The sequence below is a fragment of the Leuciscus leuciscus genome, assembly GCF_965113295.1.
Source record: "Leuciscus leuciscus genome assembly, chromosome: 10".
Lineage (NCBI taxonomy): Eukaryota > Metazoa > Chordata > Actinopteri > Cypriniformes > Leuciscidae > Leuciscus > Leuciscus leuciscus.
Genome location: NC_138734.1, coordinates 43921469 through 43949096, shown reverse-complemented (window position 1 = coordinate 43949096; position 27628 = coordinate 43921469). Strand labels below are relative to the sequence as shown.

General features: G+C 43.0%; 2 protein-coding genes across 2 annotated transcripts in view; one reads left to right on the top strand and one right to left on the bottom strand.

The window, feature by feature from the left end:
* Window positions 1-27628, top strand: part of LOC309507925 (uncharacterized protein) — a 267629-nt gene that overhangs the window by 134418 nt on the left and 105583 nt on the right. The window lies entirely within an intron of this gene.
* The window catches only part of celf6 (CUGBP Elav-like family member 6), an 88200-nt gene that overhangs the window by 16119 nt on the left and 44453 nt on the right, over window positions 1-27628 (bottom strand). Inside the window, 7 exon segments of the mRNA XM_082182424.1 lie at window positions 4946-5093; window positions 8824-8967; window positions 10856-10936; window positions 11468-11530; window positions 14279-14428; window positions 18078-18222; window positions 19382-19525. Coding sequence (XP_082038550.1) covers window positions 4966-5093; window positions 8824-8967; window positions 10856-10936; window positions 11468-11530; window positions 14279-14428; window positions 18078-18222; window positions 19382-19525 — 855 coding nt within the window. The 3' untranslated portion in view covers window positions 4946-4965.

The following is a 27628-nucleotide window of genomic DNA, read 5'->3' as shown; positions in this document are numbered from 1 at the left end:
AACGAAAACTCGAAAACGTCTCGTCATGTTTTAGTCACCTCAGAGACATTTTTAGCTAGTCATCGTCGCGTTATCGTCATAAAAAAAAGGTGCGTCAACGAAATCATTTCGTTGTCGTCATCGTTGACGAAAACAACACTGATGTGGACTCAATAAATCCTGATCTAGAGTCAAATAATCAAGCGGACATTCAGTACAATCTGTTTTATCTAGAACACATACTAATGTCATTTACGTCTTTTAGTTTGTCAAGAGATTTAAAGTGTAGTTTCTGAAGAGATCGTGTGTGTGAACGAGCTCTAGTGTGTGAACGAGCTCTAGTGTGTGTGAACGAGCTCTAGTGTGTGAACGAGCTCTAGTGTGTGTGAACGAGCTCTAGTGTGTGTGAACGAGCTCTAGTGTGTGTGAACGAGCTCTAGTGTGTGTGAACGAGCTCTAGTGTGTGTGAACGAGCTCTAGTGTGTGAGAACGAGCTCTAGTGTGTGTGAACGAGCTCTAGTGTGTGTGAACGAGCTCTAGTGTGTGAGAACGAGCTCTAGTGTGTGTGAACGAGCTCTAGTGTGTGAGAACGAGCTCTAGTGTGTGAGAACGAGCTCTAGTGTGTGTGAACGAGCTCTAGTGTGTGAGAACGAGCTCTAGTGTGTGTGAACGAGCTCTAGTGTGTGTGAACGAGCTCTAGTGTGTGTGAACGAGCTCTAGTGTGTGTGAACGAGCTCTAGTGTGTGTGAACGAGCTCTAGTGTGTGTGAACGAGCTCTAGTGTGTGAGAACGAGCTCTAGTGTGTGTGAACGAGCTCTAGTGTGTGTGAACGAGCTCTAGTGTGTGTGAACGAGCTCTAGTGTGTGTGAACGAGCTCTAGTGTGTGTGTGTGAACGAGCTCTAGTGTGTGTGAACGAGCTCTAGTGTGTGTGAACGAGCTCTAGTGTGTGAGAACGAGCTCTAGTGTGTGTGAACGAGCTCTAGTGTGTGTGAACGAGCTCTAGTGTGTGTGAACGAGCTCTAGTGTGTGTGAACGAGCTCTAGTGTGTGTGTGTGAACGAGCTCTAGTGTGTGTGAACGAGCTCTAGTGTGTGTGAACGAGCTCTAGTGTGTGTGAACGAGCTCTAGTGTGTGTGAACGAGCTCTAGTGTGTGTGAACGAGCTCTAGTGTGTGTGTGTGAACGAGCTCTAGTGTGTGTGAACGAGCTCTAGTGTGTGTGAACGAGCTCTAGTGTGTGTGAACGAGCTCTAGTGTGTGTGAACGAGCTCTAGTGTGTGTGAACGAGCTCTAGTGTGTGTGTGTGAACGAGCTCTAGTGTGTGAGAACGAGCTCTAGTGTGTGTGAACGAGCTCTAGTGTGTGTGAACGAGCTCTAGTGTGTGTGAACGAGCTCTAGTGTGTGAGAACGAGCTCTAGTGTGTGAGAACGAGCTCTAGTGTGTGTGAACGAGCTCTAGTGTGTGTGAACGAGCTCTAGTGTGTGAGAACGAGCTCTAGTGTGTGTGAACGAGCTCTAGTGTGTGTGAACGAGCTCTAGTGTGTGTGAACGAGCTCTAGTGTGTGTGAACGAGCTCTAGTGTGTGTGTGTGAACGAGCTCTAGTGTGTGTGAACGAGCTCTAGTGTGTGTGAACGAGCTCTAGTGTGTGTGAACGAGCTCTAGTGTGTGTGAACGAGCTCTAGTGTGTGTGAACGAGCTCTAGTGTGTGTGTGTGAACGAGCTCTAGTGTGTGTGAACGAGCTCTAGTGTGTGTGAACGAGCTCTAGTGTGTGTGAACGAGCTCTAGTGTGTGTGAACGAGCTCTAGTGTGTGTGTGAACGAGTGAACGAGCTCTAGTGTGTGAGAACGAGCTCTAGTGTGTGAGAACGAGCTCTAGTGTGTGAGAACGAGCTCTAGTGTGTGTGTGAACGAGTGAACGAGCTCTAGTGTGTGAGAACGAGCTCTAGTGTGTGAGAACGAGCTCTAGTGTGTGAGAACGAGCTCTAGTGTGTGAGAACGAGCTCTAGTGTGTGTGAACGAGCTCTAGTGTGTGAGAACGAGCTCTAGTGTGTGAGAACGAGCTCTAGTGTGTGTGAACGAGCTCTAGTGTGTGAGAACGAGCTCTAGTGTGTGTGAACGAGCTCTAGTGTGTGTGAACGAGCTCTAGTGTGTGTGAACGAGCTCTAGTGTGTGTGAACGAGCTCTAGTGTGTGTGAACGAGCTCTAGTGTGTGTGAACGAGCTCTAGTGTGTGAGAACGAGCTCTAGTGTGTGTGAACGAGCTCTAGTGTGTGTGAACGAGCTCTAGTGTGTGTGAACGAGCTCTAGTGTGTGTGAACGAGCTCTAGTGTGTGTGTGTGAACGAGCTCTAGTGTGTGTGAACGAGCTCTAGTGTGTGTGAACGAGCTCTAGTGTGTGTGAACGAGCTCTAGTGTGTGTGAACGAGCTCTAGTGTGTGAGAACGAGCTCTAGTGTGTGTGAACGAGCTCTAGTGTGTGTGAACGAGCTCTAGTGTGTGAGAACGAGCTCTAGTGTGTGAGAACGAGCTCTAGTGTGTGTGAACGAGCTCTAGTGTGTGAGAACGAGCTCTAGTGTGTGTGAACGAGCTCTAGTGTGTGTGAACGAGCTCTAGTGTGTGTGAACGAGCTCTAGTGTGTGAGAACGAGCTCTAGTGTGTGAGAACGAGCTCTAGTGTGTGTGAACGAGCTCTAGTGTGTGTGAACGAGCTCTAGTGTGTGTGAACGAGCTCTAGTGTGTGTGAACGAGCTCTAGTGTGTGAGAACGAGCTCTAGTGTGTGAGAACGAGCTCTAGTGTGTGTGAACGAGCTCTAGTGTGTGAGAACGAGCTCTAGTGTGTGTGAACGAGCTCTAGTGTGTGTGAACGAGCTCTAGTGTGTGTGAACGAGCTCTAGTGTGTGTGAACGAGCTCTAGTGTGTGTGAACGAGCTCTAGTGTGTGTGAACGAGCTCTAGTGTGTGAGAACGAGCTCTAGTGTGTGTGAACGAGCTCTAGTGTGTGTGAACGAGCTCTAGTGTGTGAGAACGAGCTCTAGTGTGTGAGAACGAGCTCTAGTGTGTGTGAACGAGCTCTAGTGTGTGTGAACGAGCTCTAGTGTGTGTGAACGAGCTCTAGTGTGTGTGAACGAGCTCTAGTGTGTGTGAACGAGCTCTAGTGTGTGAGAACGAGCTCTAGTGTGTGAGAACGAGCTCTAGTGTGTGTGAACGAGCTCTAGTGTGTGTGAACGAGCTCTAGTGTGTGTGAACGAGCTCTAGTGTGTGAGAACGAGCTCTAGTGTGTGAGAACGAGCTCTAGTGTGTGAGAACGAGCTCTAGTGTGTGTGAACGAGCTCTAGTGTGTGAGAACGAGCTCTAGTGTGTGAGAACGAGCTCTAGTGTGTGAGAACGAGCTCTAGTGTGTGAGAACGAGCTCTAGTGTGTGAGAACGAGCTCTAGTGTGTGTGAACGAGCTCTAGTGTGTGAGAACGAGCTCTAGTGTGTGTGAACGAGCTCTAGTGTGTGAGAACAAGCTCTAGTGTGTGTGAACGAGCTCTAGTGTGTGTGAGAACAAGCTCTAGTGTGTGTGAACGAGCTCTAGTGTGTGTGAACGAGCTCTAGTGTGTGTGAACGAGCTCTAGTGTGTGAGAACGAGCTCTAGTGTGTGTGAACGAGCTCTAGTGTGTGAGAACGAGCTCTAGTGTGTGAGAACGAGCTCTAGTGTGTGTGAACGAGCTCTAGTGTGTGAGAACGAGCTCTAGTGTGTGAGAACGAGCTCTAGTGTGTGAGAACGAGCTCTAGTGTGTGAGAACGAGCTCTAGTGTGTGAGAACGAGCTCTAGTGTGTGAGAACGAGCTCTAGTGTGTGTGAACGAGCTCTAGTGTGTGTGAACGAGCTCTAGTGTGTGAGAACGAGCTCTAGTGTGTGTGAACGAGCTCTAGTGTGTGTGAACGAGCTCTAGTGTGTGTGAACGAGCTCTAGTGTGTGTGAACGAGTGAACGAGCTCTAGTGTGTGAGAACGAGCTCTAGTGTGTGTGAACGAGCTCTAGTGTGTGTGAACGAGCTCTAGTGTGTGTGAACGAGCTCTAGTGTGTGAGAACGAGCTCTAGTGTGTGAGAACGAGCTCTAGTGTGTGTGAACGAGCTCTAGTGTGTGAGAACGAGCTCTAGTGTGTGAGAACGAGCTCTAGTGTGTGTGAACGAGCTCTAGTGTGTGTGAACGAGCTCTAGTGTGTGAGAACGAGCTCTAGTGTGTGAGAACGAGCTCTAGTGTGTGAGAACGAGCTCTAGTGTGTGTGAACGAGCTCTAGTGTGTGTGAACGAGCTCTAGTGTGTGAGAACGAGCTCTAGTGTGTGTGAACGAGCTCTAGTGTGTGAGAACGAGCTCTAGTGTGTGAGAACGAGCTCTAGTGTGTGTGAACGAGCTCTAGTGTGTGAGAACGAGCTCTAGTGTGTGAGAACGAGCTCTAGTGTGTGAGAACGAGCTCTAGTGTGTGTGAACGAGCTCTAGTGTGTGAGAACGAGCTCTAGTGTGTGTGAACGAGCTCTAGTGTGTGAGAACGAGCTCTAGTGTGTGAGAACGAGCTCTAGTGTGTGTGAACGAGCTCTAGTGTGTGAGAACGAGCTCTAGTGTGTGTGTGAACGAGCTGTAGTGTGTGAGAACGAGTCTATGATCGAATCTGGAAATAAAGCAAAAGAACTGAGAAAATGAGAAATATCCCTCAGATGCATGTCTGTAATGTATAGTAAAACATCTCGCATTAACTCGATCTCAAACAGATTCATTAACAGTAGTGATTACTCCAACACTGCGTGACATCATTAACCAGCGGTTGAACGACCACATTTGTGACAATACAGTTTCAGGAAACAGTCGAGACTATAGTTGATTTCATCATTGTGATAGTGACGCAGTGAGTTACGAGTTACGCTTGTGTACGGGAAACACACCCCTTATGTTTAGTTCCTCAGATCTCCATGAAACTGAACAGAACTGACCTGTGATGATCATGCGAGGGTCAATACGGGCGGTTGGCGTCTTTCGGCCGCTTCAGCTGAACTTTGAGTCTCTTCATGCCGATCTGGAAACCGTTCATGGCCTGAATGGCCGCCTGAGCACTGGACGGGTTATCAAAGCTGACGAAACCTGAGACACACACACACACACACATACACACACACTTGAGGAATCCTAGAGGAATAATGAAGAACAATGCCACGAATTATTCCTAAACTTTTTTTAATCCTCACTAATCTCTTCTGAATAAAGTATTTCTTCCTCTGTGTATGAGAGCTATCGTGCGTAAGCAGATTGTGTTATGCAAATTGGTGTCTTCCATATTTATATGTTGCTAATGTATGTTGTTATTAAGAAATACTTTACCTGATCTATATTTGTGTTCATCTCCTGTTGATGTGCAGCATCTTCTCACAAGATCTATCTAGTTTTGTGATGCAGTGTTTGTGCTATTAGGTCTTGTGGATTAAAAATAATGAATTCATTAATAACTAAATCAATGAATGAAAAAAAATATATAATGAAAAAAAACAACAACAAAGTAATACAATTAAATAAAGTAATAAGATGAAATAAAATAAATAAATAAAGGAAAAATAAAATCATAGAAAATAAAACAAAAATTTTTAAAAATTAAACAGTGAAAACATTCATTAAATAATAATAAAAATATAGGAAAAATAAAGGAAAAATAAAATAAAACAAAGCTTTAGCACTGCAAAAGATAACGTTCTTCCTCAAATTTTTATTTATTTATTTTCTAGTACAAATATCTAAATTAAAAATAAAATTAAGTTGCATTTACTTGCAAAATGACATGATAGGAAGTGTTATTTTTCTGGAAAAATTTACTTTGAGTTTGAGGATCAACCACATCCAACAATCATCATAATATATAATGAAAAAATAAAATAAAGTAATAAAATAAAACAAAATAAAATAAATCATGGAAAATAAAACAAAATCAAACCTGTCATGGGTGTTTCTGCACTGTTGGTCTGTGGTGAAAGAGATTTCTTCTGGAAAACAACAATCATCACTCACTCCCATCAACGACGAGGCCGAGGTTAATGTTCTCACTGTGATTTCTCCATGTGTCTACATTACAGTTCCTGTGAGCATCTATAATGATGTGCCAGAGTCAGTCCAGACTCCATCTGGGGCTTGATGAGTTTAAATCACTAACTCACAGTCACAGTGAAGCTGGACTTACACAGCTGTGATAACAGCATAGCAGAGGGTGTGTGTGTGTGTGTGTGTGTGTGTGAGAGAGCACTAGTGTACACGTCTAAAGAGTTTGAGTCGTGTCACAGATTTGACTCCTGCTGGACCTGCTCATCAACATGCTGTGACTCCAGGAGAACTTGCCCAGACAGAACCTGCTTTAGTCAGACAGAGACGAGATAAGAGAGAGAGACGAGCTGTCATTCGTCATAAACCTCTCTCTCTCTCACTGTCTCTGTCTCTCTCTTGATCATAAGTACAAAAAGTATTTTAAGTAAAAAATTTGAAATAATTTTACAATGTAAATCATCTGTTTTCTATGTGAATATATAGTAAAGTGTAATTTATTCCTGTGATCAAAGCTGAATTTTCAGCATCATTACTCCAGTCTTCAGTGTCACATGATCCTTCACAAATCACTCTAATATGATGATTTGATGCTCAAGAAACATTTATGATTATTATCAATGTTGAAAACAGTTCATATTTTAGTGGAAACTGTGATTTTTCAGGATTCTTCGATGAATAGAAAGATCAAAAGAACAGCATTTATTTGAAAAATAATCTTTTGTAACATTATAAATGTCTTTACTGTCACTCTTGATCAATGTAATGCATCCCTGATGAATAGAAGTATTAATTTCTTTTATTTTTTTAAATACGTTTATCTCACTATGTCCTCACTTCCTGTTTGGCATTCTTGTCAAGAGTTACTTTCTAACTATTTGGTGCATCAAAAGGCTTCAAATGACAATAATAATATTGGTGATAAATCTAATAAAAGCTGTAGGATGAGATCAAAAAGAATGTTTGAGTGAAAACAAACTATAAAACTAATAATAATAAAAAAAGAATAAAACAAACAGTACAGTGTTTCTAAACCATTTAGTTCTAGAAACCAAAGTCACAAAAGTCAAACTGAAATGTTTATTTTTATAAAATAAAGCTAATAAAAGGAATTGAGGGGAGACTTTGGGTCCTTTTGGGAAAACCTGATATTATTGCATGACTAGACATGATAAAACAAGATCAAAAAGTATGTTTGAGTGGAAAATAAAATAGAATAAAAAATCTAAATAATGAAACAAACAAAACAGTGTTTCTAAGCCGTTCAGTTCAAGACACAAAAGTCAAACTAAAACGTGAAACTTTTGAACTTGTGGTGGCGCTAGAGAGTTCAGTGAGAGAATATATGACAGAATAACAATATTCATAAAGCAGCAAAGTCTGTCAGCTCCACCAATACTGTACAGAAAACAATAAATCACTGAAACATGATGACGCTTCAGAAATCACACACACACACACACACACACACACACGTTTAGCCCGTCACTAATGATAAATGCACACGGATTTCTAACTCCAGCACGTTCCTCTGACATGATGAAGTAATGAGGGAGAAAGTGTTGCTGATGAAGAACACGTGATTTGATTTCCTTCCTGATTCTGTGTCTAATTTCACTGCAGAACCACAGCCCAGATCTGGATGAATAGAGATGGAAATAAACTTTAAATGTAAAGATGCAGAGAGAGAGCTAAAGGCAGGAAGACGCATTATGAGAACTATAATGATCCGAGCGAGAAGCACTTCACGCTTTTACATGCAGCTGCCAGATACAGGGGCATTCTGGGTAAGTCTGATCATCAAGGGTTATTTTCGTTAATAAAAATAAAACTATTCAAAACATTTGTGTTCATTTAAATAAAGCTGAAAAAAATCTATATAAATATCAGTTGAAGAACTTTTTATATTTTTATTTATTTATTTATTTTCTAAGTTCTTCAACTAAGATTTTATTTTTCAGCTTTATTTCAATAACAAAAAAGTTTTTAATAGTTCTATTTTACATACATTTATTTTAATTTTTTTTACTGTTAGCAATTTTAGTGCTTCAATTTTGTTTTATTTAAATTAAAAATATTTGAGTAGTTTTAGTTTTTATTTCCAGTTAGTAACAATATTTATATTTATTTTTTCCGCTTTATTTCAATAAACAAAAATGTTTTTAATAGTTTTATTTTAGCTCAGTTTTAGTTTTATTTATATATTTAAAAAATATTGTAATTCTATTCAAAAGAAGATTTCTGCTAATTGAAACAAAGTTGAAATTTTTTTTAATAAATATTAGTCGAAATTGAAATAAGTTTAAGTTGAATCACTAATATTACTAACTAGCAATAAATAAAAACTAAAGCTGAAAAAAAACGATTAATATTATTTTTGTTATAAAAATTAATAAAATACAAATATGAAATTAAAATATATATTTATATAAACACTTTTTTTTAAGTATAAGATTATATATAAATAATTCTTACCAATAGCTATGAACTTGTATAATTCATATATTTGTTCCACGGAAAATTGTACACAGCTTTAAATGAGTTATTTATTATGGTCTTATAAATCTGCATATTGTTGGGTGCCACGTTTCCAAGTAAATACAATATATATATATATTTTTTAGGTTTACTTTAGCTTATTTATTGATACTATGTTTCAATAGTTAACATATAATGTTTCAATAAATAAGCTGAACCCACCGGCCCACCTCAACTTTTCGATTGAATGATCCGGCCCTGGAAAGAAGCTACTTGAATAGCCCAGGGCTAGAGCATTGTGGGAACTCACCGAAACACTTGCTCTGATTGGTGGCCCGATCCACGAAGACTTTGGCAGAAATGACGTTGCCGAAGGGCAGGAACATCTGCATGAGCTCCGCGTCCCCGAACTCCTGCGGCAGGTGGTAAATAAACAGGTTACAGCCCTCCGGTCCTGCAAGCACAGAGACATAACGTCACGCAAATGAGATTTCACACACACCCGTACCCAGAAGGCCGAGCGGCGCGCATGCAGATGCATATTCAAAGGAGGATCTGTGCGAGTAAATCGATCTGTTGCCTGTTTTCAGCCTGTGATCTTGTAAAGGATTCAGACGTTGTTAAACGGAGATTTGATTAAACATTGATATGGGATTTGAAGTCATCCAGACACTTCCAAGGTGTTGTGCCGTTTGGGAAAACTGTATAAACATAAATAATTCCTCAGTGTCTCCTGGCGCTCGTCAGGATCTGACTGTGTGCTCTCGCTTTAACGGCACGACGAAGATGAGAGACTTGTGTTCAATTAAAACAGGAAAACGACAACATAAAAGACCATACAGAACTAAAGCAAAATATCCATTTTAATATTAAAATGATATCAAATAAAAGACAAACGTAAAATAAAATATATGGAAAATCAAATCAAATATAACAAAAGACAACACACAAAACTAACTAAAGAATAATATTAAAATCAAATAAATCAACAGACGAAACATAAAATTAAATGATAAAATTAAATATTAAATTAAATGTAAAAAAAAAGTCTAATCAAATCAAATAAAACAAGACAAAAAATATAAAGTTATAATAAAATAAATGAATTAATATTAAAATCAAATCAATTAAAACGAGACAAAACTAATTAAAATATGTTAAAATAAAATAAAACAAAATAATAAAATTAAAATAATATTAAAATAAAATAAAAAACACAAAACAAATTAAAATATATTAAAATCACAAAAGAGGAAACAAAAGACAAAACATAAAATGAAAAAAGATATCATATGAAAAAAACTAATAAAGTAAAACAAGACAAAACAAAATAAAATAATAAAATAAAATATATTAAAATCAAATCAATTAAAACAAAAGACAAAAATAAAGGTATAATAAAATAAATGAATTAATATTAATCAAATCGATTAAAAAAGCCAAACATAAAATAAAATAATATATTTAATTAAATAATAAAATATATAAAAATTACATAAAATGAAACAAAAGACAAAACATAAAATAAAATTAAATTAAAAATAAAATTAAGTAAAACAAGACAAAACGAATTAAAATACACTAAAATCACATAAAATAAACAAAAGACAAAACATAAAAATAATACAATTTATATTCAAATCAAATCAATAATTTTATTTGTTTTAATAAAAGAAAACAACATTTTTAATAATAAAATAAAAGATATTAAAGTCAAATCAATTAAAACAAAAGACAAAGCGTAAAATAAAACACACAGTTAGGAAACGGACTTTGGTGTGTATCTGCAGTGTTCGGCTGGTTTCTGTCGTCTGTCCCGTAAAGATCGACTCAGCAGTTTAACTTTAGTTTAGTTTAAGGATCAACTTCAGCAAACAACAATACAATTAAATACTTCAAAACTCCTTCATAACTCATTACCATGACTCAGAGGAACTTCAAATTAATTTCTGGGACACAATTTAATTGAGCGCTTTTCCCAAGAGAGCGCCGCAACATTTACAGAAAGTACAATGAGGAACTTTTGTCGACACAAAAACACAAACAGACTTTCAGTCAGAATGAACCCGTAAACTAAAACTGTAATTAATCTTGACAAACTCATTAATTAAGGTCTAAGACAACAGAAATGTTATAGTGGCAGAAAACATCGAAACTTCATTCTGGCTTCCACTGTTCCAGGCCACATACGACATCACTACAGATACAGACGCTCGTTCGTATTGTGGATGAAGCTCTGATGATTTCTGTCCTCATTCATTTTCATTATTTATTATGAATTTTCCACCCATCTCTCAGAGCAATTACCAGCTTTTATCAGGAGTGGGCGGAGTCTCACTCACCTTCCCGCTGTTGCTGGGGGATGATGGCTGGTTGCTGGGGAAACGCTTGGCTAATCGGCGCGTACGCGGCAGGATAGGCTGCTGTAACCGAGAGCGAGAGACAATTCCTGATTTAACACTGAATACATGAATAAAGCTCATCTTTACTCTGCTGCACCGTCCACACACTCAATCAACTCAGTCTGTATTGACAGAGCGTTAAATTCACACACTGCTGTTTGCTGTAAGGTTATTATCTGCATCCCACAATGCAATGCACTGCCAGTGTGACGGATGAAACATAAGTGACATTATTTGATCAGCCAAACTGTATAAAAATGCTAAATAACCACATTTATTTCTATGAACCTGGAAACTACAGTACATGCAACGTAACGAGGTCACATGATGACAATGTAGCAGACGATTGTTTAGAAAGTTCAGGCTATCATAATGCAGAGTGTTTCAGCAGTCATATGAGGACTGATCCAGTGTGTGTGAGTGCGTGTGTGTGTGTGTGTGTGTGTGTGTGTGTGTGTGTGTGAGAGTGTGTGTGTGTGTGTGTGTGAGTGTGTGAGTGATGTTATCAGCGCTTCATAGAAAGACAGACAGACATAAAGGACAGAGAATCACCTGCATAGTGTTGCACACCGGCATAGGCCTGCTGGAGAGGGTCTGTAACCGTCGGGCTTTGTGCTGTAGAAACACACACACACACACACACACACACACACACACACAGTCATTATATATCATCATATAATGGGTAAGGGTGTGCGGTGTTACCTGGGTACGAGTGTGCGGTGTTACCTGGGTACGAGTGTGAGTGTGTGTTGTTACCTGGGTACGAGTGTGCGGTGTTACCTGGGTACGAGTGTGTGGTGTTACCTGGGTACGAGTGTGTGTTGTTACCTGGGTACGAGTGTGCGGTGTTACCTGGGTACGAGTGTGCGGTGTTACCTGGATAAGAGTGTGTGGTGTTACCTGGGTACGAGTGTGTGGTGTTACCTGGGTACGAGTGTGCGTTGTTATCTGGGTACGAGTGTGTGGTGTTACCTGGGTACGAGTGTGCGGTGTTACCTGGGTACGAGTGTGCGTTGTTATCTGGGTACGAGTGTGTGGTGTTACCTGGGTACGAGTGTGCGGTGTTACCTGGATAAGAGTGTGTGGTGTTACCTGGGTACGAGTGTGTGGTGTTACATGGGTATGAGTGTGTGGTGTTACCTGGGTACTAGTGTGCGGTGTTACCTGGATAAGAGTGTGTGGTGTTACCTGGATAAGAGTGTGTGGTGTTACCTGGGTACGAGTGTGTGTTGTTACCTGGGTACGAGTGTGCGGTGTTACCTGGATAAGAGTGTGCGGTGTTACCTGGATAAGAGTGTGCGGTGTTACCTGGATAAGAGTGTGCGGTGTTACCTGGATAAGAGTGTGTGGTGTTACCTGGGTACGAGTGTGTGTTGTTACCTGGGTACGAGTGTGTGGTGTTACCTGGGTACGTGTGTGCGGTGTTACCTGGATAAGAGTGTGTGGTGTTACCTGGATAAGAGTGTGTGGTGTTACCTGGGTACGAGTGTGCGTTGTTATCTGGGTACGAGTGTGTGTTGTTATCTGGGTACGAGTGTGCGGTGTTACCTGGGTACGAGTGTGTGGTGTTACCTGGGTACGAGTGTGTGGTGTTACCTGGGTACGAGTGTGTGGTGTTACCCGGGTACGAGTGTGTGGTGTTACCTGGGTACGAGTGTGTGGTGTTACCTGGGTACGAGTGTGTGTTGTTACCTAGGTACGAGTGTGTGTTGTTACATGGGTACAAGTGTGTGTTGATACATGGGTACAAGTGTGTGTTGTTACATGGGTACGAGTGTGCGGTGTTACCTGGGTACAAGTGTGTGGTGTTCCCTGGGTATGTGTGTGCGGTGTTACCTGGGCATGTGTGTGTGTGTTGTTACCTGGGTACGAGTGTGTGTTGTTACCTGGGTACGAGTGTGCAATGTTACCTGGGTACGAGTGTGTGTTGTTACCTGGGCATGTGTGTGAGGTGTTACCTGGGTATGTGTGTGTGTGTGTGTGTGTGTGTGTGTGTGTGTGTGTGTGTGTTGTTACCTGGGTACGAGTGTGCGTTGTTATCTGGGTACGAGTGTGCGTTGTTATCTGGGTACGAGTGTGCGGTGTTACCTGGGTACGAGTGTGCGGTGTTACCTGGGTACGAGTGTGCGGTGTTACCTGGGTACGAGTGTGTGGTGTTACCTGGGTACGAGTGTGTGGTGTTACCTGGGTACGAGTGTGCGGTGTTACCTGGGTACGAGTGTGTGGTGTTACCTGGGTACGAGTGTGCGTTGTTATCTGGGTACGAGTGTACGTTGTTACCTGGGTACGAGTGTGCGTTGTTATCTGGGTACGAGTGTGTGTTGTTACCTGGGTACGAGTGTGTGGTGTTACCTGGGTACGAGTGTGTGGTGTTACCTGGGTACGAGTGTGTGGTGTTACCTGGGTACGAGTGTGTGGTGTTACCTGGGTACGAGTGTGCATTGTTATCTGGGTACGAGTGTGTGGTGTTACCTGGGTACGAGTGTGTGTTGCTACCTGGGTATGAGTGTGTGTTGTTACCTGGGTACGAGTGTGTGGTGTTATCTGGGTACGAGTGTGTGGTGTTACCTGGGTACGAGTGTGTGTTGCTACCTGGGTATGAGTGTGTGTTGTTACCTGGGTACGAGTGTGCATTGTTATCTGGGTACGAGTGTGCATTGTTATCTGGGTACGAGTGTGCATTGTTATCTGGGTACGAGTGTGCATTGTTATCTGGGTACGAGTGTGTGTTGCTACCTGGGTATGAGTGTGTGTTGTTACCTAGGTACGAGTGTGTGTTGTTACATGGGTACAAGTGTGTGGTGTTACCTGGGTACGAGTGTGTGGTGTTACCTGGGTATGTGTGTGCGGTGTTACCTGGGCATGTGTGTGTGTGTGTGTGTTGTTACCTGGGTACGAGTGTGTGTTGTTACCTGGGTATGTGTGTGTTGTTACCTGGGTACGAGTGTGTGTTGTTACCTGGGTACGAGTGTGCGGTTTTACCTGGGCATGTGTGTGTGGTGTTACCTGGGTATGTGTGTGTGTGTGTGTGTGTGTGTGTGTTGTTACCTGGGTATGAGTGTGTGTTGTTATCTGGGTACGAGTGTGTGTTGTTACCTGGGTACGAGTGTGCGGTGTTACCTGGCTACGTGTGTGCGGTGTTACCTGGGTACGAGTGTGTGGTGTTACCTGGGTACGAGTGTGTGTTGTTACCTGGGTACGAGTGTGTGTTGTTACCTGGGTATGTGTGTGTGTTGTTACCTGGGTACGAGTGTGTGGTGTTACCTGGGTACGAGTGTGCGTTGTTACCTGGGTACGAGTGTGCGGTGTTACCTGGGTACGAGTGTGTGGTGTTACCTGGGTACGAGTGTGCGGTGTTACCTGGGTACGGATGGATGCCGTTGGTGTAGATGGTTTCGGAGGAGGGCTGTCCGTTGGTTTGGTGAGGGAGGGCGCTGAAGCCATTGACCCCGATGGAAGCTGCCATGCTGGGCACCGCGCCGGCACTGATGCCTGGTGGTGTGCTGGTGCCTAAGAACACGCACCACACACACACACACACACACACACACACACACACACACACACACACACACACACACACACACTCTTAACAAACCTTTGATTGGCACAGTACAAGTCACCTTCATTTATATAGCGTTTCAATACCACAAAAATAATGTTCTTCTCAAATATCTAAACATTCTTAAATCAAAACACATTTACTTGAAAAACAAATTAAGTATTGTTTACTGAAAAAGTCATCAAAATTGAGTGAGTTTATGCTTAAAAATATGTGCCAGTGGTCAGAACAATCAGCTTAATTCAAAGTTGGCAGATATTTGTTCTTGTTTTAAGCATAAACTCTGATTTAAAAATAATAATAATTTAAATTGCAGTGAAAGCAGCTTTACAATGATACTAATGATCAATAATGCAAACAGAATTCAATTTCAGCTGTAAAGCAGCTCTAAAAAATACAATAGTGTCATTATTCTGCTCAATTCAGTTCAATAACTGTGTAAAGCTCATCAAATTCAGCTATAATGTACAAAAGGGTTACACTTTATTTTAAGGTGTCCTTATATAGAGTACATTTAAGTTCTGAGTAATATTAATTAACTACAGGTTACTTTCTATAGGGTTTTGGTCTAACAAGGACAATAAAATAAAGTGTTAACTATAAATGTTCAATTCAGCTCTACAGAAGACAATAGCATCTTATTCAACAGAGTCAGTTCAATGTTGATTCAGTTTAGTTCAATAATTGTGTCTATATTGCAAAATTCATCAATTAAATTAATAAAGACAAATCAGCTATAAAGCAGTGCAGGCTCGTAGTTTATCGTACTCTAGATGGTTTGGTCGGGTTTCTGAACATCATCTCATGACAACACTGAATATTCACACTTTGACTGCACTGACACGATCAGATGAGAACAAAACTTGAGCTGAATAATCACACTATTGTCCGCTGTACAGCCGAGTTTGTCTCATGAAGTTATAAAGCGCTGTAGAAATGAATGTTTGACTGGATGCAGGAGGTCGAGTCAAAGCATTAATAAGTGTTTGTCTCCGGTCACAGACGAGTCTCTTCGCTGCCCTCCTGACACTGATCGTTCAACTTCTTTCGGCTTTTCTCCAAGGGCATTTCAGTCGTGGCAGATTAAAGCTGACGGGTAACAAGAGTGTGTGTCCACATCACGGATTATCAAAGCGGGAAAACTGACAGACGAGAGGGAGAGGAAGCGCTTTAATTAATTCCTCGTGACCCTTCGTCTGAGGTGTCAGCGGGCTTTTGTAGCTGGACGGTCAAAGACACATCAGGAGTGTGTGTGAGTGTGTGTGTGAGAGAGAGAGACGGGGGTCAAACGGGGGTCTGGGATTATCCGTCACAAATCTTCACTTCTGTATTCTTCAGTCAAGGACTCTCTGGTCAAAGGCATCAGATTGGCCGTGTTCCCGGGTTCATCCTCAAACTGAGACGGATCATTTCCCATCACACCTGGTGTTTTACTGAGTGACTGTGATTTACAGAAGACACGCTCACTCTGTTTCAACACCCACTGACGGACTACAGAGACAGCATCCTAATAAGACGGAACCGCATTACTATTGGTCAGAAGTTTTGGCTTGGTGCAATTTTTGTTTTGTTTTTGTTTTAAAAACAGAAGTGTCTTCTGGGCTGCATTTATTTGATCAAAAAGAGAGAAAAAATTTGTGATATTTGTACAATTTAAAATTACTGTTTTCTATGTGAATATATAGTAAAGTGTAATTTATTCCTGTGATCAAACCTGACTTTATTTAATAAAAAATACAGTAAAAATCACAAAATATTATTAGAATGTAAATCAGCTGTTGTCTATGCGAATATATATTAAAGGTATAGCGGAGGATGTTTTACTTCCTGGTGGGTAGTCTAAACTATTGGTCCTCCTAATTGTCAATCATTCTGGTGAATCAATCAAACTTTTCAAAAAGTGGAGAGGGCGGGTCTTATCTAAAATTTGGAAAGATCCTCCGCTATACCTTTAAAGTGTAATTTATTCCTGTGATCAAAGCTGAATTTTCAGCATCATTACTCACATGATCCTTCAGAAATCACTCTAATATGATGAATTGTATGAATTATCAGTGTTGAAAACAGTCGTGCTGCTTCATATTTTAGAGGAAACTGTGATTTTTCAGGATTCTTTGATAAATAGAAAGTTCAAAAGAACGGCATTTATTTGAAACAGAATCTTTTGTAACATTCTAAATGTCTTTAATGCATCCTTACATCAATTTAATGCATCCATGATGGGAAAAAGTATTAACTTCTTTAAAATAAAATCAACGGCAATGACGTGTTTCCTGTGAATATGTCAACATGACGTCACTTCCTGTTCGGCGTCCTTGTCAAATTCAGTGAGTTACACAAATTAGTGCATTAAAAACACTTTAAATAACATTATTACACGGCTCTGTGGAATACTTGATTCTGATTGGTCAATAGCGTCATCCAACGGTAAGTTATTCCCAGATAACAGCCTCTGAGAACAGAAACACAGGCTCATCCAAAACACAGGCTCATCTGCTAGGAACGGTTATTCTTCGTGGAAGTTATGCATTTGGTGAGCTGATAAAATATTAAAACTCAGTCGAATCAATATTTTGTGTAGTTATTTAATTATGCCATCCAGTATCGTGGACTCGCTCTCTCTTGTTTCATACAAACGCTGCGGCCATTTTGAGACTATTGTTTTGTTGGATTATGAGACACAAACAGGTACGATTTTAAAACAGTTTAATCCGAAATCAATATCTCTTATGCCCATAATTACTTATGTGGTGAAATGCTGTGTAATAAGTGTTATGACTGTATACCGTATCTCTTAAATGTCCGTCTAGTTTGATCTTGCGGCTGAAACTGCTCTCACCGCGGAAGCTTTGTGTTTAAAGACCTAATAAAATATTTAAACTCAGATCAATATTTCGTGTCTTATTATTTACTTATATGGCAAGTAGGAGTGTGATAAGCGGGATAATGTACATCCAGCCGGTGGTTCTCTCAGAATAACCCCCTTCAGGCTGATCAACCCCTCATTGTCCTGTCAGGGTTACTTTGAGAAAACCTCCAGCTGGATGTACATTACCCCCTTACATAAAGATATTAGAAAATCTAATAAAAATGCAGGATGAGATCAAAAAGCATGTTTGAGAGAAAATGCAAAATTGTGGAAAATACATTAAAAATGTTTTTTAAAAATGCAAAAGTAATTAAAAAAAAAAATCTTTAAAGAAATATTACCGACCTCCATAGAACACAGTACAAACAATATATTTGGTATAATAAGATTGATCAAGATTTTTCAATATGGGATGAAATATAATTTTTTGTTCACTGAGCCAATTTTCAATGCATTATGGAATGATCTTTATCAATGATACATTTAATGTTTGTGTGTTTTGTAAGAGCTTCTGTGTGGATACGTGAATGCAATAGAAAGAAGTTGAAAAAGATGAAAACAAAAAACCCTTGTGTGACAAACAACAGTGAGATTAACGGCTGAGACGAACACTTGTTGCTCTCGAGAACCAAACTGATGAAACCCGTTTCCTGCGAGAGCGGAGCGATTGATCCTGCTGCCTACTGTAATTAAAGCTTTATTTGTGCGTGTGTGTGTGTGTTTGGTACCTGAAGACGGTGTCATCGGCGCAGCCACGAGGCCGTTGACGTTGAAAGCTGCCATTTGCTGCATCTGAGCGGCGGCGAGGGCAGTCATGGGGTTCAGATACGAGCCCTGAGACGCTGCCATGAGCGCCGCCTGCTGCTGCATGACCTGCTGCACACACAGACACAACACAGATTTACACTACAAATATCTAGCACTCGAAAAATCTTGGGTTATGTTTTCTGACCAAATCCTGGGTTGAGCCTTTTGGTTAAATTTTTTGGGGTTCTTTTTTCAGTGTTTGGGTAGTTTTTGTGTTACCCAGTTCCTTGGTCAGACGCAACAACCCAGTGTTTGGGTAGTTTTTGTGTTACCCAGCTCCTGGGTCAGGCGTAACAACCCAGTGTTTGGGTAGTTTTTGTGTTACCCATCTCCTGGGTCAGGCGTAACAACCCAGTGTTTGGGTAGTTTTTGTGTTACCCAGCTCCTGGGTCAGGCGTAACAACCCAGGGCAGTGCAGCTCCGTCAAATTGGTGCATGTCTTCGGTAAAATACAGGTTTGTGTACATTTTATTTGATCTATAAATTCATTATTGTGCCATATATCGTTTCATTTTATGCAAAGCAACAAACAGGGGCACGAAGTGAGTCCCCTAAACGATGGAAACGGCTGATGCCTTGCATAACATTTGATGATTTTATTTAAAAAAAGATACAGAATATAAATGCTTAGAAAGTTAAAATATGTTCTGAGAGCTGTACACTGATTGTTTATGGACAGGTTATGGAGTCACAGCATATTTCGTCTACGAGTGAAACACAGGTTGGCGGTCTGAAGTTATAAGCTCCTCTGCTGAATACGACACAATCTCCAGCACGAGATCCAGCGCCGTCACGGTGGAAACGGGACAAGAGACTGGTCCATTACACTTGAATTACTTAATGTTTAAATTTTTACTTCTAATATTTGTTAAATGAGCTTAAATGTATGCAATATGTATTCAAAACTATATAAAATATGATAAAAAATAAAGGAATTATCATGCAAAACAGTGGTTATGTGGAGTATTTTCTTTAAAAGTTTAGAGGATTTAAGTTAATCCGTAAACATTAATTCATGTATGAAGTAAAAAAAAAAAAGAGAGAGAAAAAGAAGAAGCTAGTACTATAGTAAAAATGAATCAACCCAGTATATGCTGGGTTAAATAAACAACCCAATTTGCTGGGTAAAATTAACCCAACATGTGTTCTATCCTATATTTACCCAGCACTTGGAAACTTGTTTCTGCCATAGAAATTGCTGGTAATCTGTGTGTGTGAGACTCACAGCGTGTGTGTACGCTCCGTATGCTCCAAACTGGATGGTCATGGGACTGAAGATGCCGAGCTGACCCGCCATCTGATGCATCCTGCGCAGGGTTCGTTCCTTATCAGTGTCTGCAAACTTCACCACCAGACTGGAGGACGCGCCCTGAACACACACACACACACACACACACACACACACACACACACACACACACACACACACACACACATATATAATTCAATGCATATTCCTGAAAGAGGCCCTATATGCCCTTTTATATTCTTGATGTTGTTCTCAGGCTCTACTAGAACAGGTTTTCCTGCTTGAATGTTGATTATTTTCCTCATATTCTCCATTGTTGCGGCTCCTCTCTTCCCAGTCTGTCAGTAACGCTCTGTTTACTTCCGGTCTCTATGAAGCCCCTCCTTCTGAAAAGCACACTGTGCTCTGATTGGTCGGCTGGATCAGTGTTTTGTGATTGGTTGTGCGCTTCGAGTGTGTTTGGGAAATGTCCCGCCCCTTTCCATAACCGCCAGTTTAACACACTACTAACTAGCTCAACCAGGCCCCGCCCCTTTATTCTGCGTATGAATTATTATAATGAGGAATACTGTGACGTGTTCGTTCCCGGAAGAAACTCAAGACTACAATGGAGGCGTTTCAGGGAGTTCAGAAACACTGACACTGATATAGAGAAGAACTGGAGCTTTACAGAGCTTCTTCATTCTCAAACAGCAACATTACACATTGAAGAAAGATGAACATGGAGAAAAAGCAGAATGGACATGCACTCACAGACACCGTTCAGATCCGATCTCTCTGTGTGACGTAGTTGTGAGCAATTAAATCTCAGCGGCCGCTGCGTGAGACATTGATTTATTTAATTGGGCTCTACGGCTGTCATGAAGACACATGATGTGATGGAGGAGATCTGTGAGGGTCTCGTCCCTGCAGAACACATTAAAGTGAAGTGAGGACTGCAGACGGGCCCTCATTACAGCTGTCAGGGGCCTCAGTGTCAGGGGTATCAGCGGCCTCAGTGTTAGGGGCCTCAGTATCAGGAGCCTCAGTGTCAGGGGTATCAGCGGCCTCAGTGTCAGGAGCCTCAGTATCAGGAGCCTCAGTGTCAGGGGTATCAGGGGTCTCAGTGTCAGGGGTATCAGCGGCCTCAGTGTCAGGAGCCTCAGTGTCAGGGGTATCGGGGCCTCAGTGTCAGGGGTATCAGGGGCCTCAGTGTCAGGGGTATCAGCGGCCTCAGTGTCAGGGGTATCAGGGGCCTCAGTGTCAGGGGTATCAGGGGCCTCAGTGTCAGGGGTATCAGCGGCCTCAGTGTCAGGAGCCTCAGTGTCAGGGGTATCGGGGCCTCAGTGTCAGGGGTATCAGGGGCCTCAGTGTCAGGGGTATCAGGGGCCTCAGTATCAGGGGTATCAGCGGCCTCAGTGTCAGGGGTATCGGGGCCTCAGTGTCAGGGGTATCAGGGGCCTCAGTGTCAGGGGTATCGGGGCCTCAGTGTCAGGGGTATCAGGGGCCTCAGTGTCAGGGGTATCGGGGCCTCAGTGTCAGGGGTATCAGGGGCCTCAGTGTCAGGGGTATCGGGGCCTCAGTGTCAGGGGTATCAGGGGCCTCAGTGTCAGGGGTATCAGGGGCCTCAGTGTCAGGGGTATCAGCGGCCTCAGTGTCAGGGGTATCAGCGGCCTCAGTGTCAGGGGTATCAGGGGCCTCAGTGTCAGGGGTATCAGGGGCCTCAGTGTCAGGGGTATCAGCGGCCTCAGTGTCAGGAGCCTCAGTATCAGGAGCCTCAGTGTCAGGGGTATCAGGGGCCTCAGTGTCAGGGTTATCAGGGGCCTCAGTGTCAGGGGTATCAGGGGCCTCAGTGTCAGGGGTATCAGCGGCCTCAGTGTCAGGAGCCTCAGTGTCAGGGGTATCGGGGCCTCAGTGTCAGGGGTATCAGGGGCCTCAGTGTCAGGGGTATCAGCGGCCTCAGTGTCAGGAGCCTCAGTATCAGGAGCCTCAGTGTCAGGGGTATCAGGGGCCTCAGTGTCAGGGTTATCAGGGGCCTCAGTGTCAGGGGTATCAGGGGCCTCAGTGTCAGGGGTATCAGGGGCCTCAGTGTCAGGGGTATCAGCGGCCTCAGTGTCAGGAGCCTCAGTGTCAGGGGTATCAGGGGCCTCAGTATCAGGGGTATCAGCGGCCTCAGTGTCAGGGGTATCGGGGCCTCAGTGTCAGGGGTATCAGGGGCCTCAGTGTCAGGGGTATCGGGGCCTCAGTGTCAGGGGTATCGGGGCCTCAGTGTCAGGGGTATCAGGGGCCTCAGTGTCAGGGGTATCGGGGCCTCAGTGTCAGGGGTATCAGGGGCCTCAGTGTCAGGGGTATCGGGGCCTCAGTGTCAGGGGTATCAGGGGCCTCAGTGTCAGGGGTATCAGGGGCCTCAGTGTCAGGGGTATCAGGGGCCTCAGTGTCAGGGGTATCAGCGGCCTCAGTGTCAGGGGTATCAGCGGCCTCAGTGTCAGGGGTATCAGGGGCCTCAGTGTCAGGGGTATCAGGGGCCTCAGTGTCAGGGGTATCAGCGGCCTCAGTGTCAGGAGCCTCAGTATCAGGAGCCTCAGTGTCAGGGGTATCAGGGGCCTCAGTGTCAGGGTTATCAGGGGCCTCAGTGTCAGGGGTATCAGGGGCCTCAGTGTCAGGGGTATCAGGGGCCTCAGTGTCAGGGGTATCAGCGGCCTCAGTGTCAGGAGCCTCAGTGTCAGGGGTATCGGGGCCTCAGTGTCAGGGGTATCAGGGGCCTCAGTATCAGGGGTATCAGCGGCCTCAGTGTCAGGGGTATCGGGGCCTCAGTGTCAGGGGTATCAGGGGCCTCAGTGTCAGGGGTATCGGGGCCTCAGTGTCAGGGGTATCAGGGGCCTCAGTGTCAGGGGTATCGGGGCCTCAGTGTCAGGGGGATCAGGGGCCTCAGTGTCAGGGGTATCAGCGGCCTCAGTGTCAGGGGTATCAGGGGCCTCAGTGTCAGGGGTATCAGGGGCCTCAGTGTCAGGGGTATCAGCGGCCTCAGTGTCAGGAGCCTCAGTATCAGGAGCCTCAGTGTCAGGGGTATCAGGGGCCTCAGTGTCAGGGTTATCAGGGGCCTCAGTGTCAGGGGTATCAGGGGCCTCAGTGTCAGGGGTATCAGCGGCCTCAGTGTCAGGAGCCTCAGTGTCAGGGGTATCGGGGCCTCAGTGTCAGGGGTATCAGGGGCCTCAGTGTCAGGGGTATCAGCGGCCTCAGTGTCAGGAGCCTCAGTATCAGGAGCCTCAGTGTCAGGGGTATCAGGGGCCTCAGTGTCAGGGTTATCAGGGGCCTCAGTGTCAGGGGTATCAGGGGCCTCAGTGTCAGGGGTATCAGGGGCCTCAGTGTCAGGGGTATCAGCGGCCTCAGTGTCAGGAGCCTCAGTGTCAGGGGTATCAGGGGCCTCAGTGTCAGGGGTATCAGGGGCCTCAGTGTCAGGGGTATCAGGGGCCTCAGTGTCAGGGGTATCAGCGGCCTCAGTGTCAGGGGTATCAGCGGCCTCAGTGTCAGGGGTATCAGGGGCCTCAGTGTCAGGGGTATCAGGGGCCTCAGTGTCAGGGGTATCAGCGGCCTCAGTGTCAGGAGCCTCAGTATCAGGAGCCTCAGTGTCAGGGGTATCAGGGGCCTCAGTGTCAGGGTTATCAGGGGCCTCAGTGTCAGGGGTATCAGGGGCCTCAGTGTCAGGGGTATCAGCGGCCTCAGTGTCAGGAGCCTCAGTGTCAGGGGTATCGGGGCCTCAGTGTCAGGGGTATCAGGGGCCTCAGTGTCAGGGGTATCAGCGGCCTCAGTGTCAGGAGCCTCAGTATCAGGAGCCTCAGTGTCAGGGGTATCAGGGGCCTCAGTGTCAGGGTTATCAGGGGCCTCAGTGTCAGGGGTATCAGGGGCCTCAGTGTCAGGGGTATCAGGGGCCTCAGTGTCAGGAGCCTCAGTGTCAGGGGTATCGGGGCCTCAGTGTCAGGGGTATCAGGGGCCTCAGTGTCAGGGGTATCAGCGGCCTCAGTGTCAGGAGCCTCAGTGTCAGGAGCCTCAGTGTCAGGGGTATCGGGGCCTCAGTGTCAGGGGTATCAGGGGCCTCAGTATCAGGGGTATCAGCGGCCTCAGTGTCAGGGGTATCGGGGCCTCAGTGTAAGGGGTATCAGGGTCCTCAGTGTAAGGGGTATCAGGGGCCTCAGTGTCAAGGGTATCAGTGTCAAGGGTATCAGTGTCAGGGGTATCAGGAGCCTCAGCGTCAGGGGTATCAGGGGCCTCAGTATCAGGGGCCTCAGTGTCAGGGGTATCTGTGTCAGGGGCATCAGGGGCCTCAGTATTCTCAGACTTTTTTCTTACAATTACGAGGTTATATTTCATAATTTGGACTTTATTTCTCACAATTCAGAGTTTAGATCTCACAATTCAGAGTTTAGATCTCACAATTCTGACTATTTTGTGCAATTCTGACTTTAGGGTTAGGGTTAGAAAAAAAACTTTTTTTTTGTTGAGAAATAAAGTCAGTACTGCAATCCCAGTTGTGATATAAACTCGCAATGCTGAGAAAGAATAATGATATTAGTAAAAAAATGAAGTCATAGAATCTGTCTTAAGAAGCTCGTTTCCCATCCTGAAGTTTCCGGCCTGTTGTGTCCAGATGACAGCAGGAGTTTCTGTCATTCCTTGAGAAAAGGACGTTTTCTTCCGACTGAAAGCCACATTCCCACAAACAAACACAATAATGATGGGCGGAAGCAAGCGCTGCTGTATCTGGTATGAAATGAATTTTCTGAATTTGATAAGCTGTCATCTCTGAGGCATTCGTCACGGGTTCAGAAAACTAATCTCATTTGAGGAGAACGTTTGACTTCAGAAGAGCATCTGGATTCAATTTCACACGGGCCGCAGAGATTTGCATAGAAAAGAAATAAAAAACAATAACTGAAAATATAATTGCAGAATTGGACAGAATGGAACTGACAAAAAGTGACAGAAACACATTCAGATTTTACCAGAAGGAGAAAAAAAATTATTGACCTTTACAAGATATTCAAGTTCTTCGAGAAAAAAACCTGCCTTTTGTGTGTCGTGTCCAGATGACACTTCATACAATAATCTAAAGGAATTATGTTTCGCATAAATAAAAGACCATTGTGATTTTTTTGTATTATTTTCATATCAAATCTATAAATTAAATCTATAATAAATTCTCATAACTGTAATATGTCTATATATTTTACTTTCCAGTTGCTTTTGTTGTGATTCTCATTATTCTCAATAGAGATTCATTACTTCACCGAAACAAAAAGATTAGTGTGTTTTACAAGAAAATACTATTTGTTTTTGTTCTACTTCACTATTTGTAATTTCATGTTTAATTAAATGTGTTACTCGCCATTTAATTACAATTATTTGTGAAATTTACTAGCAATTTCTGAGAGAAAATTGTATATACATACATTTTTTTCAATGTAGTATGCCATACTTTATACAGTATTGAAGTAAAATAAATACATTTATATACAAAATGTATATAAAACATATTATAATACTATTACAATGGCATAACTTAAAAGCAGTACAAAAACGTATAAACCCTACAGTTATAATATATATTATTGTTTGCTTTTATCAGATTACAATGATGAGACATTGAAGGAATTTGTTTTATTGTCATGAAAATAATGCAAAATATATTATCTTATTGTTTGAGGTGAAATGCAATGTGCACATGGTCTCGACAAGTTTCATAAACAGAAAATATCAGTTTATTTCGATGGTCCACTTTAGACATTCCAACTACAAGTAACTGTGTGACTACGTCATTAGAGTATTAGTCGATTAAATACTCTATACTCTATTAAATAATCGACTGTCTGCTTCAATACTCTTTATTTTGATGCTCCTCAACAGATATTCTACTGACTACAAGTAACTTTGCAACTACATGTCAGCTAACTCTCATTTACATTTACATTTTACATTTATGCATTTGGCAGACGCTTTTATCCAAAGCGACTTACATTGTGTTATCCTATACATTTATACATACAAGGTATGTGCAATCCCCTGAGATCGAACCCACAACCTTGCGTTGTTAACGCAATGCTCTTACCACTGAGCTACAGGTAATACTCATTAGAGTATTAGTAGAGTTCGGGTTAGTAGAATAAGTTGACGTGTAGATGCAAAGTTACTAATAGTCAGTAGAATATCTGTTGAAGAGCATCAAAATAAAGAGTATTGAAGCAGACAGTCGATTATTTAATAGAGTATAGAGTATTTAATCGACCAATAGAAGTAATATATAGTTACTTGTAGTTGGAGGGCCCTATCTTGCACCCAGCGCAATTGACTTTGTATCATTCCTATTTTGCACCCGACGCATGCAGACTCTTCCCTCCACAGACGCACGTCGGTAAATTAGGGAATGAACTTGTTCTCCCGGGGGCGGTTCAGTGAAAAGAGGAGGCGTGTTCCGGCGCAAACGTTCCCTGGTGCTATTTTGCAGTTTCAGAAAACAATTCCGCCACTGACCAGGAGAAACCTAGTCTAAAGTCAGAGGCGCGTTCAGATGCTATTTTAAGGGCGCATGCTTGGCCATAATGTAGCGTGTGCACAACGCACACACACTTTGCTTCTCTCATCTACACACAGACGCAGCAGTTCACATTTTTGGAAAACCATACATTATTACAAGGAAAAATATTACCACATGAGGGAAATCATTGTGGTGTCCATGAAGATGTGAAAAATATGCATAAATCTAGCTTACACATTTACCCAAATTATCATACGCCTGTTTAACCGAAGCTAATTTGGGTGTGTTTCTCCATCCCCAATGTCACTTCTCTGTGTTTTACGGCCCTGACGAGAACGTCGGTCTCCTCGGCTGTGAACCGCTCCTGGCGTGCGTCTGGCAAATCCGCCGTTATAATAGCAAACCGCCATGGAACAAGCGCGCCTGCTCTTAAAGGGAATGTGAGATGATGCTCTGATTGGTTTATTTCACGTTACACCCAAACCACACCTATGAGTAATGAAGCGACTTCAGACCAACACTAGGGGTGTCAAAATTAATCGTTTCTACGATGCATCGCGATGCAGACGAGGACGATTCGGTATCGGTTCAGTAACAGACCATAACCGGTTATAATGTACTGACGCTTTTCTTACGTAATTTGTCGCGTACGTGCTTTGTTGCGGTAGCATACAATGGCAGAGGGAGGCGAGACGCGAGTGAGAGAAAATTAAAAATGCTCCAACTACTTTAAAAGCCAACATCTGGGCACATTTCGGCTTTTATGAACAACGTGGTAAGCACGACCTGCAGAAGACACGCGCTGTGTACGCTCATGTCACGCACAAATAGAATATGCAGGAGGTAATACCACTAACTTGATAAACCACGTTAGCCGTTTTCACCCCGAGCTGTTATCGCCCGGCAGAGTCTGACTGCTTTAGAGTAAGTGGATGAGCTCCGTAACCCGAATCCGCAGCCAAAAACAAATCACCCACCCGCCCCAATAACTTTCTCTGATTTAAGTATCCGCACCCGATGGTCAAATTACAATTATTCTGTGTTGTTACGCGTGATTATAAATGGATGATCATCACTTTCAACAGCGGACTCGGCGACGGTTGATGCGCGCATCTTTAATGAGCGCTGCTTTTAAATGAACATTTCTTTAAAACAAAATTTATTTGACAGATTTTCCTTTTCTTAGTGTCATAAACAAGCTTTAATCCCTTGAAACTTAAACTGGAATGTCACTGTTTCTGTCACTGCAACTTCCCGAACAGGCGAGCACATGCGCGCACACATCACTTTTGAAGTAAAATTTAAAATTGAGGATGCGGTGCATCGTGATATCGAATTGAACCGGATCGATGACATAATAATCAATAATCATAATCGAACCGAACCGTGAGACCAGTGTCGGTTCACACCCCTAACCAACACATTTTAGATTTGTGTCGGGCGCAAGAGTCATTTATCCCACCGGTATAATAGCAACAGAGCCCGAGATCCGCCCACAAAGTTACTTGCGTTTCTCGTTTGATACTTGCGTTTCAGATCATTAAAATAGGGCCCGGGATGTCTAAAGTGGGCCATCGAAATACCAAACTATCTAATACAAACTACTTTTCTCAGGCGTGATGAAGTGAATATTTACATGCTCAGCAAACACACACACAGAGATCGAGCTGCAGTGTGTTTCAGCAGAATCAGCTCAACACCTGAGATCAACACCT